The sequence below is a fragment of the Somniosus microcephalus genome, unplaced genomic scaffold (assembly GCF_052327205.1).
Source record: "Somniosus microcephalus isolate GS21.2 unplaced genomic scaffold, FLI_Smic_1.0 unresolved_chr2, whole genome shotgun sequence".
Lineage (NCBI taxonomy): Eukaryota > Metazoa > Chordata > Chondrichthyes > Squaliformes > Somniosidae > Somniosus > Somniosus microcephalus.
Window position 1 is genome coordinate 11,962,276 of NW_028225180.1, and position 20,851 is coordinate 11,983,126.

At 52.1% G+C, this 20,851-nt stretch overlaps 1 protein-coding gene across 1 annotated transcript in view; it reads right to left on the bottom strand.

Moving 5' to 3' along the window:
* Positions 1 to 696: 696 nt before the first annotated feature.
* Positions 697 to 20,851, bottom strand: part of LOC147092115 (AMP deaminase 3-like) — a gene marked incomplete at its 5' end in the record, with an annotated part of 74,530 nt that continues 54,375 nt past the window's right edge. The window contains one exon of the mRNA XM_085975557.1: positions 697 to 796. Coding sequence (XP_085831683.1) covers positions 697 to 796 — 100 coding nt within the window. The remainder of the gene's footprint in view (positions 797 to 20,851) is intronic.

Consider the following 20,851-nt stretch of genomic DNA (forward strand, 5'->3'; position numbering starts at 1 on the left):
GCAAGAGGATTTGAGTACAGGAGCAAGGATGTCTTACTACAGTTATACAGGGCCTTGGTGAGACCACACCTGGAGTAGTGTGTGCAGTTTTGGTCTCCTTACCTAAGAAAGGATATCCTTGCCATAGAGGGAGTGCAGCGAAGGTTCACCAGACTGATTCCTGGGATTGCTGGACTGTCATATGAGGAGAGATTGGGTCGACTTGGCCTGTATTCACTCGAGTTTAGAAGAATGAGAGGGAGATCTCATTGAAACGTATAAAATTCTGACAGGGCTAGACAGACTGGATGCAGGGGGAATGTTTCCCCTGGCTGGGGGATCTAGAACGAGGGATCACAGTCTCAGGATACGGGGTAGGACATTTAGGACTGAGATGAGGAGAAATTTCTTCACTCAGAGGGTGGTGAACCTGTGGAATTCTCCAACACAGTAGGCTGTGGAGGCCAAGTCACTGAATATATTTAAGAAGGAGATAAATAGATTTCAAGACGCAAAATGCATCAAGGGGTATGGGGAGAGAGCGGGAATATGGTATTGAAATAGAGGATCAGCCATGATCATAGTGAATGGCGGAGCAGGTTCGAAGGGCCGAATGGCCGGCTCCTGCTCCGATTTTTCTCTGTTTCTATCTGCGCTGCAAGCTGCCTTTTGGCATGACTAAATCGTGTACCCCCCCTGGCCTTTTCCACACTCTCATCAGAACCGGCTCTCGGCTTCTGCTGGGAGGGGGCTGCCGAGGTTTGAGTGATGAAAGCCAGCCTCCCGCCCGCTATCTGCCGTGTCATCATCTCGCTTCCTGTGTGGAGTCAGACCGAAAGAGAGTTCTGATTCACGCCGTAGCGCCTGGTTAGCACCGACAGCCCACCATCTTTCACAGCAGTCACCTTCAGCAACCCGCCCAGCTGAACCCAGCCCTTTCCGCTTTCTGCTGTGAATGCAGTTCAGTTGTCCCTCTGAATCGTAGAATCATAGGAAGTTACAGCACGGAAGGAGGCCCATTTCGACCCATCGTGCCCGCGCCGGCCGACAAAGAGCTATCCAGCCTAATCCCACTTCCCAGCTCTTGGTCCGTAGCCCTGCAGGTTACAGCATCCCAAGTGCACATCCAAGTACTTTTTAAATGTGGTTAGTGTTCCTGCCTCTACCACCCTTTCAGGCAGTGAGTTCCAGACCCCCACAACCCTCTGGGTGAAGAAATTTCCCCTCAAGCCCCCTCTAAACCTTTCCCCAATTACTTTAAATCTGTGCCCCCTGGTTTTTGACCCCTCTGCTAAGGGAAATAGGTCCTTTCTATCCACTTTATCTAGGCCCCTCATAATTTTATACACCTCAATAAGGTCTCCCCTCAGCCTCCTCTGTTCCAAGGAAAACAGACCCAGCCTGTCCAGTCTTTCCTCATAGCTAAGATTCTCTACTCCTGGCAACATCCTTGTAAATCTCCTCTGTACCCTCTCTAGTGCAATCACATCTTTCCTGTAATGTGGTGACCAGAACAGCACGCAGTACTCTAGCTGAGGCCTAACTAGTGTTTCATACAGTTGAAGCATAACCCCCCTCCGCTCACGGTCTGCCTCCTACATTTGCCAAACCACTTTCCCTTCATTCTTATTCAATCACCGGAACAGGAGGCGGCCATTCAGCCCCTCCAGCCTCTTCCGACATTCAATCAGACCTTCGCCGATCTGTATCTTAACTCCATCTACCCACCTTGGTTCCATATCCCTTAGTAACCTTACCTAATAAAAAGTCTCTCAATCTCAGTTTTGACATTTTCAGTTGACCCCCCCAGCCTCAACAGCTTTTTTGGGGGAGAGAGTTCCCGATTTCCACCACCCTTTGTGTGAAGAAGTGCTTCCTGACATCACCCCTGAATGGCCTGGCTCTAATTCTAAGGTTACGCCCCCCCCCCCCCCCTTGTTCTGGACTCTGCCCCATCAAATCCTTTAATCATCTTAATTGTCATAAACACCTCAATTAGCTCACACACACACACAAACATGAACACACTTAAATATACACACACTGAAATACACACACACAGACACACACACACCCAAATACAAACACACACACACACACACACACACAAATACACACACACCCAAATACAAACACACACACACACACACACACACACACGAACACACTTAAATATACACACACACACACACACACACAAAAACACACACACACACACACACACATGAACACACTTAAATATACACACACTGAAATACACACACACAAATACACACACACCCAAATACAAACACACACACACACACACACACACAAATACACACACACCCAAATACAAACACACACACACACACACACACACACACACGAACACACTTAAATATACACACACACACACACACACACACACACACAAAAACACACACACACACACACATGAACACACTTAAATATACACACACTGAAATACACACACACACCCAAATACAAACACACACACACAAACACACACACACACACACACACACACACACACACACACACACACACAAACATGAACACACTTAAATATACACACACTGAAATACACACACACAAATACACACACACCCAAATACAAACACACACACACACAAATACACACACACACACACAAACATGAACACACTGAAATATACACACACACACAGACACACACACACCCAAATACACACACACACAAATACAAACAAATACACACACACACAAATACACACACACATACACTCTCACAAACACTCACACAAATACATGCACACCCACACACACACTCACACACACACATAAACACACTCACACACACACTCACATTCACACACACATATGCACACACACACTCACACTCACACACATGCACACACACACTCACTCACACTCACACACACACAAACACACACACTGAAATATACACGCATGCATACATACACTCAAACATGCACACAAGCGCACACACATGTATACACACACACACATATATATCTTATATATATAAATCGGTACATCTGTCCTTCTGTCCTTCTGTCTGTCTGTCTGTCATCGCGTGTGCGTCTGGGGGTATGCACTCGAAAGTTACAGGGTGTACCTACACGCGTGTTACCTCCAAAGAAAGCTTACGCTTCCGAGACGGTTTTAAGCATATTTACGTTTCGGCCGGGCTAAAATCGCGCCCGCGGTATCCCAAAAACCTTCAACATTCCGCTCATTAGCATCTCTTTATCCGCTCATTAGCGACAGAGTGACCTCGAGCTCGACCAATCGTACGCCGGGTTGCTGGCGTGTGCCGCCGGGCCAATCGGTGCATGTGTGGCCGGGCCTTATCGTTCTGAACCGATCGCCGCCATCTTGCTTCCATTCTTTTTCCTGCTTTCTGCGTCTTTCTTTTCAAATATACATTTCCACCAAAATAAAATTGAATTTATTAAATTGTTTTTAAAAAAATCACTCATTTGTAAACCTAACCTGAACATTCTTTTTCCTACCTTACCCCGTTTTTTTCTTAGGCCTCAAAGCCTGCGCCTTTCTTGCCCAGCCAGGCCCGAGCTAGGTGATTGTGCTTCTGCTAAGCTCCTCACCCTCCCACCCCCCCCCGCCCCCGCCGTGTCACGTTACCCAGGGCAACGGCGTCAGCCACGAGGGTCAGAGTGCGCGCGCAGCAGGAGCAGGTGAGACGCGGCGTCTCTGTTCCGCGCTCGGCGGGGGGCGGGGCTCGGCCGCCGGCCGTCTCTCAGAGCCGCAATCAGGCTCGGCGGGGGGGGGGCGGGGCTCGAGGCTCGGCCGCCGGCCGTCTCTCAGAGCCGCAATCGGCCTCGGCCAGGGGCGGGGGGGCGTGGCTCGGCCGCCGGCCGTCTCTCAGAGCCGCAATCGGGCTTGGCCGGGGGTGGGGTGGGGCTCAGCCACCGGCCGTCTCTCAGAGCCGCAATCGGGCTCGGCCGGGGGGGGGCGGGGCTCGGCCGCCTGCCGTCTCTCAGAGCCGCAATCGGGCTCGGCCGGGGGGGGCGGGGCTCGGAGAGCGGGGCTCTCGGCCGGGTGTGGGGGGGGGGCTCGGAGAGCGGGGCTCTTGGCCTGGGCCCCCCCGCCCCCCCCCGCCCCTTCCCCCCCGCCCCCCCTTCCCCCCCCCGCTGCCCCCCCTTCCCCCCCGCCCCCCTTCCCCTTCCTGCCCCCCTTCCCCCCCTTCTCCCCCCCCGCCCCCGCCTTCCCCCCACCCCTTCCCGCCCCGCCCCTTCCCCCCCTCCCTTCCCCCTTCCTTCCCCCCTGCCCCTTTCCCCCCTCCCTTCCCCCCGCCCCTTCCCCCCTCCTTCCCCCCTCCCTTCCCCCCCGCCCTCCCTTCCCCCCGCCCTCCCTTCTCCCCCCGCTCTCTTCCCCCCACCCGCTCTCTCTCTTCCCCCCAGTCGCTCTCTCTCTTCCCCCCAGTCGCTCTCTCTCTACCCCCCAGTCGCTCTCTCTCTACCCCCCCAGTCGCGCTCTCTCTTCCCCCCCAGTGGCGCTCTCTCTCTCTCTGCTCCCCCCCCCCTCCCAGTCGCTCTCTCTCTCTCTCTTCCAACAACAACATGCCCTCGAAAAAGCCTCGGCACCGCCGGGCACTTTAGCTAGTATATATATATATACACCCACACCCATACTCAAACTTGCATACACAAACACATATTCACACAAGCACACAGACACGCATCGTACGGTACAAAGACAAGGCTTCAAGCCAGTCTCGGGGCAATCCTGAAATGCAGCCCACCCACCAATGCAAAACATCAGACACTGTGGACGGGGCTCCAAAGCTGGGGATAATAAGGAGTTGCCATCATTCAGTTGAGATATGAAACTAAGGCCCATCTGCCTTTTCATGTGGAATAGAGTACAAAAGCAAGGAGGTTATTGCTGAACTTTATAAATCACTGGTTTAGGCCCCAGCTGCAGTATTGCGTCCAATTCATGGCACCACACTTTAGGAAGGATGTCAGGCCCTTGTAGAGGGTGCAGAGGAGATTGACCAGAATGGTACCAGGGATGAGGGACTTCAGTTATGTGGAGAGACTGGAGAAGCTGGGGTGAAAACAGTTTCTCCTTATTTACTCTATCAAAACCCTCCATGATTTTGAACGCCTCTATTAAATCTCCCCTTAACCTTCTCTGCTCTAAGGAGAACAATCCCAGCTTCTCCAGTCTCTCCACATAACTGAAGTCCCTCATCCCTGGTACCATCCTGGTCAATCTCCCCTTAACCTTCTCTGCTCTAAGGAGAACAATCCCAGCTTCTCCAGTCTCTCCACAAAACTGAAGTCCCTCATCCCTGGTACCATTCTGGTCAATCTCCCCTTAACCTTCTCTGCTCTAAGGAGAACAATCCCAGCTTCTCCAGTCCTTTAGTAGGGCCAGAGGTGAATAGCTAGTAACACGACTAAAACCTTCAGCATGACCGACTAAAATTTGAGCTCACCACAGGAACAGGAGGAGGCCATTCACCGACCCCCCCCCCCACCCCCCACCCCCACCTCGAACCTGTTCGGCCATTCAATCAGATCCTGGCTGATCTGTACCTTAACTCCAGATCTTGGTTAGGATGGGGCTGTGGGCAGAGCAAGAGGACCACAGCGGGGGCCCCTGATCTCGGACCTGAGTTCAAAACCAGCGGGTGCCTGAAGGGACCCTGGGGACACAAGGCACCTCTAGGGAGGAGCAGGGAACAGCATTCCTTTAGAAACATAGAAACATAGAAAAATAGGAGCAGGAGTCGACCATTCAGTCCTTCGAGCCTGCCAATATGATCATGGCTGATCCTCTATCTCAATACCATATTCCCGCTCTCTCCCCATACCCCTTGATGCCTTTTGTGTCTAGAAATCTATCTATCTCCTTCTTAAATATATTCAGTGGACTTGGACTGATACCTGGGATGGCAGGAATGACGTATGAAGAGAGATTGGGTCGATTAGGCTTATATTCGCGAGAGTTTAGAAGAATGAGAGGGGATCTCATTGAAACTTATAAAATTCTAACAGATGCAGGAAGGATGTTCCCGATGGCGGGGGAGTCCAGAACCAGGGATCACAGTCTAAGGATAAGGGGTAAGCCATTTAGGACAGAGATGAGGAGGAATTTCTTCACCCAGAGAGTGGTGAACCTGTGGAATTCTCTACCACAGAAGACAGTTGAGGCCAATTCATTAAATATATTCAAGAAGGAGTTAGATATATTTCTTAAGGCTAAGGGGATCAAGTGATATGGGGAGAAAGCAGGGACAGGGTACTGAATTTGGATGATTAACCACGATCACATGAATGGCGGAGCAGGCTCGAGGGGCCGACTGGCCTACTCTTACTCCTGCTCCTGTCTTCTGTGTTTCTATGGCCTCCACAACCTTCTGTGGTCGAGAATTCCACAGGTTCACCACCCTCTGAGTGAAGACATTTCTCCTCATCTCAGTCCTAAATGTCCTAACCCGTATCCTGAGACTGTGACCCCTCGTTCTAGATCCCCTCCAGCCAGGGGAAACAGGCAATTAACAGATGCTGGAAAGGAGGATTCACTCACCTGCAATCATTCTGAACCCCTTCAGATGAGGAAATGGACCTCTCACCGTCCCCTGTCTAACGGAGGTGGCACTGTGGAAGTTAAGCTTCGAGCCTGTAGACTAACCCGAGTGTAGTTTCTTTCGCATATATATCGGTAGGCGCTTCATTAAAAACAATTCCAGGACTGACAGTGCAACTCGCCTGTGTGTATTGAGAGCTAATGGCAGAGTAAATGGAAATAGTTTTTGCTTTCTATTGCTCGTGGGCGAATCATGGAACAATGGTTAACTAGACAGACACAAACAGTCTCCCCACCACCAGCCGAAAATGTCACTGTTTTGGAAAGAAATATGCATCTGAGTTGTCGGTGCAAGATTTAATAAGGGGGTGCTTTATACAGCAAGATTTGAACTAGACACAAAGAGAAAGTGTTGCGGGTGGGGTTTTTTTTTCACGAAGACAGAATTGACAAACGATCGCGCGTTTGACGAGAGGGATGCAATGCCCAGTGTCGGATCCCAATTCAGCCGCTCCTGCATCCAATGCAAAGAGTCCCGCAGGCAGTGCAACATATCCTGCGGGGGGGGGGGGGGAACTGAATCAATCTCCCACAAAAGGCGGCCTGTCCATGGAAATATCCGCACAAAGCAACAGAAAATGCTGGAAAAACTCAGCAGGCCAGGCAACATCCGTGGAGAGAGAGATAGAGTCAACCTTTAATATCCACACAACCCGATTAACCTCGATGCAAGGGGGAGAATCTTAATTTTCTCTTCACCGAATTTAATCCATTTCCCCGTTTGCCTTCCATTTACACAATGCACGGTAGTACATAATCATGTATTTTAAGGACATTTCAATATATATCGTGTAAAATACAATAGAATATATGAACAGCGTATTGCATATTGCAGACAGCATTGTACATGTTGTAGGCAATGCACTGAGTTAGTTATATGCACAGTGCAATGTACTACAGAGGATTACATCGGATATACGGCACAGAAACAGGCCATTCGGCCCAACCAGTCCATGCCGGCGTTGATGCTCCACTCGAGCCTCCCCCCCTCTTTCCTCATCTAACTCTCTCAGTGTAACCCTCTATTCCGTTCTCCCTCCTATGTATGTCCGGCCTCCCCTTAAATGTATCCACACTATTCGTTTCAACCACTCCCTGTGGCAGCGAGTTCCACATTCTCGCCACTCTCTGGGTAAAGAAGTTTCTCCAGAATTCCCTATTGGATTTCTTGGTGACGATCTTATATTGATGGGCCTCTAGTTTTGCTCTTCCCCACAAGTGGAAACACTCTCTCTGTGTCTCCTCTACCAAAACCTGTCATAATTTTAAAGACCTCTATTAGGTCACTCCTCAACATTCTCTAGAGAAAAGGGACCCGGCCTGTTCATCCTTTCCTGATATGTAAACCCTCGCAGATCTGGTATCACCCTTGTAAATCTTTGTTGCACCCTCTGTATCCTTTTTATAATACGGCGACCAGAACTGTACGCGATACTCCAAGTGTGGTCTAACCAAGGTTTGATACAAGTTTAGCATAACTTCACTGCTTTTCAATTCTATCCCTCTAGAAATAAACCCCAGTGCTTGGTTTGCTTTTTTAATGACCTTATTAACCTGTGTCACTACTTTTAGTGATTTGTGTGCTTGGACTTCTAGATCCCTTTGCTCCTCTACCCCGTTTAGATTTTTATTTTCCAAGTAATATGTGACCTCTTTATTTTTCTTAGCAAAATTTAATAGCTCACATTTATCTGTGTTGAAATTCATTTGCCAATTATGTGCCCGTTCTGCAAATGTATTACTGACTTCTTGTAACTTGTTGCAGTCCTCCTCAGTGTTGACTATTCCCTCCCAATTTGGTAACATCCGCAAATTGTGTTTTTGATTCCGACGTCTAAATCGTTAGTGTAAATTGTGAACAGCAGTGGTCCCGGCAGCGATCCTTGTGGAACACCACTACCCACCTTCTGCCACTCTGAATAGCTACCCTTTACCCCTACTCTCTCTGCTTTCTGTCTTGCAGCCAGCTCGCTATCCATTCTGCTACTTATCATCTGACTTCCACGTGCTCTGACCTCAGTCATTAGCCTAATATGTGGTCGGGTGTAGTCATTAGTATGTGGTACCTTATCAAGTATATGCACAAAGCAATGTATTTTATATAAAAAGATAGAGGCCTAGAAATTCGGTGGGGTCAGCGCCCAATTAGAGGCGTTAGAGGGTCTTGCGCCGGAATTATAGCTGGTAACGAAATTGCGTTGGGCCCTACCATCGGCGTTAGCCGGTAGCGCTGCGCCGGCACCGATGACGTCATCGGTGTGCGCAGCGTCCTGCTGCCGTGGTAACCCGGCCCCAAGCCCAAATTCAGTTGCGGCCGCCTCGCCCGTGGCAGCCGCAACCAACGATTGTTGAAAGGGATGTAACACACCTTTGCGCCGGCGCATAAAGGTGGAGTGGCGGCCGGCCGCTTTCCCGGCGGCCGCCTGCCTGCACCTCCCTCCCCGGACTCCTCCACCACCCCCCCGCGGCACTGATGTGTGTGGCCCGCGAGCCCGGCTCTTCCCCAAGGTGCCGGGCTCATTTGTCGGGCGAATCGACCGGCCAGCGGTCGGCTGCAGGCAGCTCCTCCTTAACAGAAGGAGGAGGCCTGCAGTACCCCAGCCTGCCGCACCGCCTCGGGTGCCGCAGCGGGGGATTAGCGCCTCAAAACTGCACTGAACGCCCATAGTGAGGCGCAAAAACCCTCCATTAGCGCCCGCCGCCGTCTGGGCCCAGGGCAACCGAATTTTCGTCGGGCGCAGCGGCATTAACGCCGGCGCAAAATTTCGGGCGCTAAAGCCCTGGCGGACCCACAACCGAATTTCTAGGCCAGATTATATAAACAGCATGTTGCCTATTGCACACAGTATTACAGACAATGCATGGAGTCAAATACATGGTGCAATGCATTATATAGACAATAGACACATAGTATAGTTTTTCATGAAGAATATGTAATCAGTCTTGTGCTAAATATACTTTATTAGGTATGCAATGGCTTTATAGATATAATAGTATATATAAACAGCATTGCATCTTATAGAATACAGCTTGTAATGAAGGTGATATAATATATATTGTACACCTTATTTCTAGGCAATCCAATGATACATGTTTTATAAATAAATAAATAAATCATAAATATATTGTGCATAATACAATATAATGTGCATACAATGCAGGAAATCGATTCTTTGTTAACTTAAAATAGCAATATTTGATCCAAAGTGACGCTTTAACAAGCTGTCTCAAAATCTCGAATCCGGTTGAAGTAACATTTTTGATGTTTCTCAGCTGCTGGTTTCCTTTTCTGACCTGAGGCACTGGATGTGGGTAACGTGTGGCGCAAGTATTGCAGGCCGCCCGTTAATGCACCGTTTCTTTCAAGAGCCCTTCGATTTAAATACTGATAAGAATCGAATGCACCTCTTTGCAGTAAAACAAATCCCGCACTCCTTTTGCAAAGTAAGCGGGACTGAGGACAGCCGTGCTAGTTTAATGTGACTCAAAATGCAACCATTTGCAGGGCTACGGGGAAAGAGCAGGGCGAGGTGTGGGACTGATTGGAGAGCTCTATCAGAGAGCCGGCAGCTTTGAATCTGAGTCAGAAGGTTGAGGGTTCAAGTCCCACTCCAGAGACTTGAGCACAACAAACTAGGTTAACACTCCAGTGCAGTACTGACAGGGGGGGGGAGGGTCAGTACTGAGGGAGCACTGCGCTGTCGGAGGGTCAGTGCTGAGGGAGCGCCGCACTGTCAGAGGGGCAGTACCGAGGGAGTGGCGCACTGTCGGAGGGTCAGTACTGAGGGAGCACCGCACTGTCGGAGGGGCAGTACTGAGGGAACGCCGCACTGTCGGAGGGTCAGTACTGAGGGAGCGCCGCACTGTCGGAGGGGCAGTACTGAGGAAGCGATGCACTGTCGGAGGGGCAGTACTGAGGGAGCGCCGCACTGTCGGAGGGGCAGTACTGAGGGAGCGCCGCACTGTCAGAGGGGCAGTACTGAGGGAGCGCTGCAATGTCGGCGGGGCAGTACTGAGGGAGCGCTGCACAGTCGGAGGGGCAGTACTGAGGAAGCGATGCACTGTCGGAGGGGCAGTACTGAGGGAGTGCCGCACTGTCGGAGGGGCAGTACTGAGGGAGCGCCGCACTGTCGGAGGGGCAGTACTGAGCGAGCGCCGCACTGTCGGAGGGGCAGTACTGAGGGAGCGCTGCAATGTCGGCGGGGCAGTACTGAGGGAGCGCTGCACGGTCGGAGGGGCAGTACTGAGGGAGCGCTGCACAGTCGGAGGGGCAGTACTGAGGGAGCGCTGCACAGTCGGAGGGGCAGTACTGAGGGAGCACTGCACTGTCGGAGGGGCAGTACAAAGGGAGCGCTGCACAGTCGGAAATGCCGTCTTTCGGATGAGACGTTAAACCGAGACCCCGTCTGCCCTCTCAGCTGGATGTAAAAGATCTCATGGCCACTATTTCGCAGAAGAGCGGGGGAGTTCTCACCGGTGTCCTGGCCCATATTTATCCCTCAATCAACATAAATAAACCGCATTATCTGGTCATTATCACATTGCTGTTTGTGGGAGCTTGCTGTGCGCAAATTGGCTGTCGAGTTTCCCACATTAAAACAGTGACTGCACGTCAAAAAGTACTTCACTGGCTGTAAAGTGCTTTGGGATGTCCGGTGGTCAGGAAAGGCGCTATATAAATGCAAGACTTTCTTTTTATAGGCACGCTAGGCCAAATGGCCATCTTCTGTGCTGTATCATTCTATGATGTGTCTTTCTACAGTCCCTTTTTAATTCTGCCCTCCCATCTTCCACCAATCCAAGCTTGAGCTCGCTGACCTACATTGGCTCTCGGTGTAAAAATTCTCATCCTGGTGTTCAACTCCTTCCATGGCCTTGCCCCTCGCTATCCCTGTAACCTCCTCCAGCCCCGACAACACTCCCTATCTCTGTAACCTCCTCCAGCCCCTACAACCATCCCTATCTCTGTAACCTCCTCCAGCCCCAACAACTCTCCCTATCTCTGTAACCTCCTCCAGCCCCTACAACCCTCCCTATCTCTGTAACCTCCTCCAGCCCCTACAACCCTCCCTATCTCTCTAACCTCCTCCAGCCGCTACAACCCTCCCTATCTCTGTAACCTCCTCCAGCCCCTACAACCCTCCCTCTCTCTGTAACCTCCTCCAGCCCCTACAACTCTCCCTATCTCTGTAACCTCCTCCAGCCCCTAAAACCCTCCCTATCTCTGTAACCTCCTCCAGCCCCTACAACAATCCCTATCTCTGTAACCTCCTCCAGCCCCGACAACACTCCCTATCTCTGTAACCTCCTCCAGCCCCTACAAACCTCCCTATCTCTGTAACCTCCTCCAGCCCCGACAACACTCCCTATCTCTGTAACCTCCTCCAGCCCCTACAACCCTCCCTCTCTCTGTAACCTCCTCCAGCCCGAACAACTCTCCCTATCTCTGTAACCTCCTCCAGCCCCTACAACCCTCCCTATCTCTGTAACCTCCTCCAGCCCCTACAACCCTCCCTCTCTCTGTAACCTCCTCCAGCCCCTACAACTCTCCCTATCTCTGTAACCTCCTCCAGCCCCTAAAACCCTCCCTATCTCTGTAACCTCCTCCAGCCCCTACAACCCTCCCTATCTCTGTAACCTCCTCCAGCCCCTACAACACTCCCTATCTCTGTAACCTCCTCCAGCCCCTACAAACCTCCCTATCTCTGTAACCTCCTCCAGCCCCGACAACACTCCCTATCTCTGTAACCTCCTCCAGCCCCTACAACCGTCCCTATTTTTGTAACCTCCTCCAGCCCCTACAACACTCCCTATCTCTGTAACCTCCTCCAGCCCCTACAACATTCCCTATCTCTGTAACCTCCTCCAGCCCCTACAACCCTCCCTATCTCTGTAACTTCCTCCAGCCCCTACAATCCTCCCTATCTCTGTAACCTCCTCCAGCCCCTACAACACTCCCTATCTCTGTAACCTCCTCCAGCCTCTACAACCCTCCCTATCTCTGTAACCTCCTCCAGCCCCTACAACCCTCTCTATCTCTGTAACCTCCTCCAGCCCCGACAATCCTCCCTGTCCCTGTAACCTCCTCCAGCCCCTACAACCCTCCTTATCTCTGTAACTTCCTCCAGTCCCTACAACCCTCCCTATCTCTGTAACCTCCTCCAGCCCCTACAACCCTCCCTATCTCTGTAACCTCCTCCAGCCCGTACAACCCTCCCTATCTCTGTTACCTCCTCCAGACCCTACAACCCTCCCTATCTCTGTAACTTCCTCCAGCCCCTACAGTCCTCCCTATCCCTGTAACCTCCTCCAGCCCCTACAACCCTCCCTATCTCTGTAACCTCCTCCAGCCCCTACAACCCTCCCTATCTCTGTAACCTTCCCCGGACCCTACAACTCTCCCTATCTCTGTAAACTCCTCCAGCTCAAGAAGCCTCCTTATCTCTGCAACCTCCTCCAGCCCCTACAACCCTCCCTATCTCTGTAACCTCCTCCAGCCCCTACAATCCTCCCTATCCCTGTAACCTCCTCCAGCCCTACAAATCTCCCCATCTCTGTAACAACCTCCAGCCCCTAAAATCCACCCTATCTCTGTAACCCCCTCCAGCCCCTACAATCCTCCCTATCTCTGTAACCTCCTCCAGCCTCTACATCCCTCCCTATCTCTGTAACCTCCTCCAGCCCTACAACCCTCCCTATCTCTGTAACCTCCTCCAGCCCCTACAATGCTCCCTATCTCTGTAACCTCCTCCAGCCCTACAATCCTCCCTATCTCTGTAACCCCCTGCAGTCCCAACAATCCTCCCTATCTCTGTAACCCCCTCCAGCCCCTACAATCCTCCCTATCTCTGTAACCTCCTCCAGCCCCTACATCCCTCCCTATCTCTGTAACCTCCTCCAGCCCTACAACCCTCCATATCTCTGTAACCTCTTCCAGCCCCTACAAACCTCCCTATCTCTGTAACCTCCTCCAGCTCAAGAAGCCTCCTTATCTCTGTAACCTCCTCCAACCCCTACAACCCTCCCTATCTCTGTAACCTCCTCCAGCCCCTACAATCCTCCCTATCCCTGTAACCAACTCCAGCCCTACAAATCTCCCTATCTCTACAACCCCCTCCAGCCCCTACAACCCTCCCTATCTCTGTAACCTCCTGCAGCCGCTAAAACACTCCCTAACACTGTAACCTCCTTCAGCCCTACAACCCTCCCTATCTCTGTAAACTCCTCCAGCCATTACAATCCTCCCTCCTCCAGCCCCTACAACCCTCCCTATCTCTATAACTTCCTCCAGCCCCTACAACCCTCCCTATCTCTGTAACCTCCTCCAGCCCCTACAATCCTCCCTATCCCTGTAACCTCCTCCAGCCCTACAAATCTCCCTATCTCTGTAACCCCCTCCAGCCCCTACAATCCTCCCTATCTCTGTAACCTCCTTCAGCCCTACAACCCTCCCTATCTCTGTAAACTCCTCCAGCCATTACAACCCTCCCTATCTCTGTAACCTCCTCCAGCCCCTACAACCCTCCCTATCGCTGTAACTTCCTCCAGCCCCTACAACCCTCCCTATCTCTGTAACTTCCTCCAGCCCCTACATCCTTCCCTATCTCTGTAACCTCCTCCAGCCTCTACAACCCTCCCTAACTCTGTAACCTCCCCCAGCACCTACATCCCTCCCTATCTCTGTAACCTCCTCCAGCCCCTACATCCTTCCCTATCTCTGTAACCTCCTCCAGCCCCTGCAAACCTCCCTATCTCTGTAACCTCCTCCAGCCCAACAACACTCCCTATCTCTGTAAACTCCTCCAGCCCCTACAACTCTCCCTATCTCTGTAACCTTCTCCCAGCACTACAACCCTCCCTATCTCTGTAACCTCCTCCAGCCCCTAAAACCCTCCCTATCTCTGTAACCTCCTCCAGCCCCTACAACCCTCCCTATCTCTGTAACCTCCTCCAACCGCTACAACACTCCATATCTCTGTAACCTCCTCCAGCCCCTACAAACCTCCCTATCTCTGTAACCTCCTCCAGCCCCTACAACACTCCCTATCTCTGTAACCTCCTCCAGCCCCTACATCCTTCCCTATCTCTGTAACCTCCTCCAGCCCCTACAACCCTCCCTGTCTCTGTAACCTCCTCCAGCCCAACAACACTCACTATCTCCATAACCTCCTCCTGCCGCACAACTCTGCCTAACACTGCAACCTCCTCCAGCACCTGCAACCCTCCCTATCTCTGTAACCTCCTCCAGACCCTACAACCCTCACTATCTCTGTAAACTCCTCCAGCCCCTACAATCCGCCCTATCTCTGTAACCTCCTCCAACCCTCCCTATCTCTATAAACTCCTCCAGCCCCTACAACTCTCCCTATCTCTGTAACCATCTCCCAGCCCTACAACCCTCCCTATCTCTGTAACCTCCTCCAGCCCCTAAAACCCTCCCTATCTCTGTAACCTCCTCCAGCATCCTACAACCCTCCCTATCTCTGTAACCTCCTCCAACCCCTACAACACTCCATATCTCTGTAAAATTCTCCAGCCCCTACAAACCTCCCTATCTCTGTAGCCTCCTCCAGCCCCTACAACACTCCCTATCTCTGTAATCTCCTCCAGCCCATACAACCCTTCATATTTTTGTAACTTCATCCATCCCCTACAATCCTCCCTATCTCTGTAACCTCCTCCAGCCCCTACAACACTCCCTATCTCTGTAAACTCCTCCAGCCTCTACAACCCTCCCTATCTCTGTAATCTCCTCCAGCCCCTACAACCCTCCCTATCTCTGTAACCTCCACCAGCCCCTACAATCCTCCCTATCCTTGTAACCTCCTCCAGCCCCAACAACCCTCCTTATCTCTGTAACTTCCTCCAGCCCCTACAACCCTCCCTATCTCTGTAACCTCCTCCAGCCCCTACAATCCTCCCTATCCCTGTAACCTCCTCCTGCCCCTACAACTCTCCCTATCTCTGTAACCTCCTCCAGCCCCTACAACCCTCCCTATCTCTGTAACCTCCTCCAGACCCTACAACTCTCCCTATCTCTGTAACCCCTCCAGCTCAAGAAGCCTCCTTATCTCTGTAACCTCCTCCAGCCCCTACAACCCTCCCTATCTCTGTAACCTCCTCCAGCCCCTACAATCCTCCCTATCCCTGTAACCTCCTCCAGCCCCTACAATCCTCCCTATCTCTGTAACCTCCTCCAGCCCCTACATCCCTCCCTATCTCTGTAACCTCCTCCAGCCCTACAACCCTCCCTATCTCTGTAACCTCCTCCAGCCCCTACAATCCTCCCTATCCCTGTAACCTCCTCCAGCCCTACAATCCTCCCTATCTCTGTAACCCCCTCCAGTCCCTACAATCCTCCCTATCTCTGTAACCTCCTCCAGCCCTAAAATCCACCCTATCTCTGTAACCCCCTCCAGCCCCTACAATCCTCCCTATCTCTGTAACCTCCTCCAGCCCCTACATCCCTCCCTATCTCTGTAAACTCCTGCAGCCCTACAACCCTCCCTATCTCTGTAACCTCCTCCAGCGCCTACAACCCTCCCTATCTCTGTAACCTCCTCCAGCTCAAGAAGCCTCCTTATCTCTGTAACCTCCTCCATCCCCTACAACCCTCCCTATCTCTGTAACCTCCTCCAGCCCCTACAATCCTCCCTATCCCTGTAACCTCCTCCAGCCCTACAAATCTCCCTATCTCTGTAACCCCCTCCAGCCCCTACAATCCTCCCTATCTCTGTAACCTCCTCCAGCCCCTACAACCCTCCCTATCCCTGTAACCTCCCCCAGCACCTACATCCCTCCCTATCTCTGTAACCTCCTCCAGCCTCTACATCCTTCCCTATCTCTGTAACCTCCTCCAGCCCCTACTACCCTCCCTATCTCTGTAACCTCCTCCAGCCCAACAACACTCACTATCTCCATAACCTCCTCCAGCCGTACAACTCTCCCTTCTCTGTAACCTCCTCCAGCACCTACAACCCTCCCTATCTCTGTAACCTCCTCCAGCCCCTACTACCCTCCCTATCTCTGTAACCTCCTCCAGCCCAACAACACTCACTATCTCCATAACCTCCTCCAGCCGTACAACTCTCCCTTCTCTGTAACCTCCCCCAGCACCTACATCCCTCCCTATCTCTGTAACCTCCTCCAGCCTCTACATCCTTCCCTATCTCTGTAACCTCCTCCAGCCCCTACTACCCTCCCTATCTCTGTAACCTCCTCCAGCCCAACAACACTCACTATCTCCATAACCTCCTCCAGCCGTACAACTCTCCCTTCTCTGTAACCTCCTCCAGCACCTACAACTCTCCCTACCTCTGCAACCTCCTCCAGCCCCTACAACACTCCCTATCTCTGTAACCTTCTCCATCCCCTACAACTCTCCCTATCTTTGTAACCTCCTCCAGCCCCTACAACCCTCCCTATCTCTGTAACCTCCTCCAGCCCTATAACCTTCCCTATCCCTGTAATCTCCTCCAGCTCTACAACCTTCCCTATCTCTGTAACCTCCTCCAGCCCCTACAACCCTCCCTATCTCTGTAACCTCCACCAGCCCCTACAGCACTCCCTATCTCTGTAACCTCATCCAGCCCCTACAACCTTCCCTATCTCTGTAACCTCCTCCAGCCCCTACAACCCTCCCTATCTCTGTAACTTCCTCCAGCCCCTACAACCCTCCCTATCTCTGTAACTTCCTCCAGCCGCTACAACCCTCCCTATCTCTGTAACCTCCTCCAGCTCAAGAAGCCTCCTTATCTCTGTAACCTGCTCCATCCCCTACAACCCTCCCTATCTCTGTAACCTCCTCCAGCCCCTACAATCCTCCCTATCCCTGTAACCTCCTCAAGCCCTACAAATCTCCCTATCTCTGTAACCCCCTCCAGCCCCTACAATCCTCCCTATCTCTGTAACCTCCTTCAGCCCTACAACCCTCCCTATCTCTGTAAACTCCTCCAGCCATTACAACCCTCCCTATCTCTGTAACCTCCTCCAGCCCCTACAACCCTCCCTATCGCTGTAACTTCCTCCAGCCCCTACAACCCTCCCTATCTCTGTAACTTCCTCCAGCCCCTACATCCTTCCCTACCTCTGTAACCTACTCCAGCCTCTACAACCCTCCCTAACTCTGTAAACTCCCCCAGCACCTACATCCCTCCCTATCTCTGTAACCTCCTCCAGCCCCTACAATCCTCCCTATCTCTGTAACCTCCTCCAGCCCAACAACACTCACTATCTCCATAACCTCCTCCAACCCTCCCTATTTCTGAAGGCTAAGGGGATTAAGGGTTACGGAGAAAAGGCGGGGACGGGGTACTGAACTGGTAAGATCAGCTATGATCTCAGACGAAGATCAGCCATGATCTCATTGAATGGCGGAGCAGGCTCGAAGGGCCGAATGGCCTACTCCTGTTCCTATCTCTATGTATCTAGCCCCTACAACCCTCCCTATCTCTGTAACCTCCTCCAGCCCAACAACACTCACTATCTCCATAACCTCCTCCAGCCGCACAACTCTCCCTATCTCTGTAACCTCCTCCAGCACCTACAACCCTCACTATCTCTGTAACCTCCTCCAGACCGTACAACCCTCACTATCTCTGTAAACTCCTCCAGCCCCTACAACCCACCCTATCTCTGTAACCTCCTCCAACCCTCCCTATCTCGATATACTCCTCCAGCCCCTACAACTCTCCCTATCTCTGTAACCTTCTCCCAGCCCTACAACCCTCCCTATCTCTGTAACCTCCTCCAGCCCCTAAAAACCTCCCTATCTCTGTAACCTCCTCCAGCCCCTACAACCCTCCCTATCTCTGTAACCTCCTCCAACCGCTACAAAACTCCATATCTCTGTAACCTCCTCCAGCCCCTACAAACCTCCCTATCTCTGTAACCTCCTCCAGCCCCTACAAGACTCCCTATCTCTGTAACCTCCTCCAGCCCCTACATCCTTCCCTATCTCTGTAACCTCCTCCAGCCCCTACAACCCTCCCTATCTCTGTAACCTCCTCCAGCCCAACAACACTCACTATCTCCATAACCTCCTCCAGCCGCACAACTCTCCCTAACACTGTAACCTCCTCCAGCACCTACAACCCTCCCTATCTCTGTAACCTCCTCCAGCCCAACAACACTCACTATCTCCATAACCTCCTCCAGCCGCACAACTCTCCCTAACACTGTAACCCCCTCCAGCCCCTACAACCCTCCCTATTTCTGTAACCTCCTCCCCCCTACATCCCTCCCTATCTCTGTAACCTCCTCCAGCCCTACAACCCTCCCTATCTCTGTAACCTCCTCCAGCCCCTACAATCCTCCCTATCCCTGTAACCTCCTCCAGCCCTACAATCCTCCCTATCTCTGTAACCCCCTCCAGCCCCTACAATCCTCCTTATCTCTGTAACCCCCTCCAGCCCCTACAATCCTCCCTATCACTGTAACCTCCTCCAGCCCCTACATCCCTCCCCTATCTCTGTAAACTCCTGCAGCCCTACAACCCTCCCTATCTCTGTAATCTCCTCCAGCCCCTACAACCCTCCCTATCTCTGTAATCTCCTCCAGCCCCTACAACCCTCCATATCTCTGTAACCTCTTCCAGCCCCTACAACCCTCCCTATCTCTGTAACCTCCTCCAGCTCAAGAAGCCTCCTTATCTCTGTAAACTCCTCCAACCCCTACAACCCTCCCTATCTCTGTAACCTCCTCCAGCCCCTACAATCCTCCCTATCCCTGTAACCAACTCCAGCCCTACAAATCTCCCTATCTCTATAACCCCCTCCAGCCCCTACAACCCTCCCTATCTCTGTAACCTCCTGCAGCCGCTACAACACTCCTAACACTGTAACCTCCTTCAGCCCTACAACCGTCCCTATCTCTGTAAACTCCTCCAGCCATTACAATCCTCCCTCCTCCAGCCCCTACAACCCTCCCTATCTCTATAAATTCCTCCAGCCCCTACAACCCTCCCTATCTCTGTAACCTCTCCAGCCACTACAATCCTCCCTATCCCTGTAACCTCCTCCAGCCCTACAAATCTCCCTATCTCTGTAACCCCCTCCAGCCCCTACAATCCTCCCTATCTCTGTAACCTCCTTCAGCCCTACAACCCTCCCTATCTCTGTAAACTCCTCCAGCCATTACAACCCTCCCTATCTCTGTAACCTCCTCCAGCCCCTACAACCCTCCCTATCGCTGTAACTTCCTCCAGCCCCTACAACCCTCCCTATCTCTGTAACTTCCTCCAGCCCCTACATCCTTCCCTATCTCTGTAACCTCCTCCAGCCTCTACAACCCTCCCTAACTCTGTAACCTCTCCCAGCACCTACATCCCTCCCTATCTCTGTAACCTCCTCCAGCCCCTACATCCTTCCCTATCTCTGTAACCTCCTCCAGCCCCTGCAAACCTCCCTATCTCTGTAACCTCCTCCAGCCCAACAACACTCCCTATCTCTGTAAACTCCTCCAGCCCCTACAACTCTCCCTATCTCTGTAACCTTCTCCCAGCACTACAACCCTCCCTATCTCTGTAACCTCCTCCAGCCCCTAAAACCCTCCCTATCTCTGTAACCTCCTCCAGCCCCTACAACCCTCCCTATCTCTGTAACCTCCTCCAACCGCTACAACACTCCATATCTCTGTAACCTCCTCCAGCCCCTACAAACCTCCCTATCTCTGTAACCTCCTCCAGCCCCTACAACACTCCTATCTCTGTAACCTCCTCCAGCCCCTACATCCTTCCCTATCTCTGTAACCTCCTCCAGCCCCTACAACCCTCCCTGTCTCTGTAACCTCCTCCAGCCCAACAACACTCACTATCTCCATAACCTCCTCCTGCCGCACAACTCTCCCTAACACTGCAACCTCCTCCAGCACCTGCAACCCTCCCTATCTCTGTAACCTCCTCCAGACCCTACAACCCTCACGATCTCTGTAAACTCCTCCAGCCCCTACAACCCGCCCTATCTCTGTAACCTCCTCCAACCCTCCCTATCTCTATAAACTCCTCCAGCCCCTACAACTCTCCCTATCTCTGTAACCATCTCCCAGCCCTACAACCCTCCCTATCTCTGTAACCTCCTCCAGCCACTAAAACCCTCCCTATCTCTGTAACCTCCTCCAGCCCCTACAACCCTCCCTATCTCTGTAAGCTCCTCCAACCCCTACAACACTCCATATCTCTGTAAAATCCTCCAGCCCCTACAAACCTCCCTATCTCTGTAACCTCCTCCAGCCCCTACAACACTCCCTATCT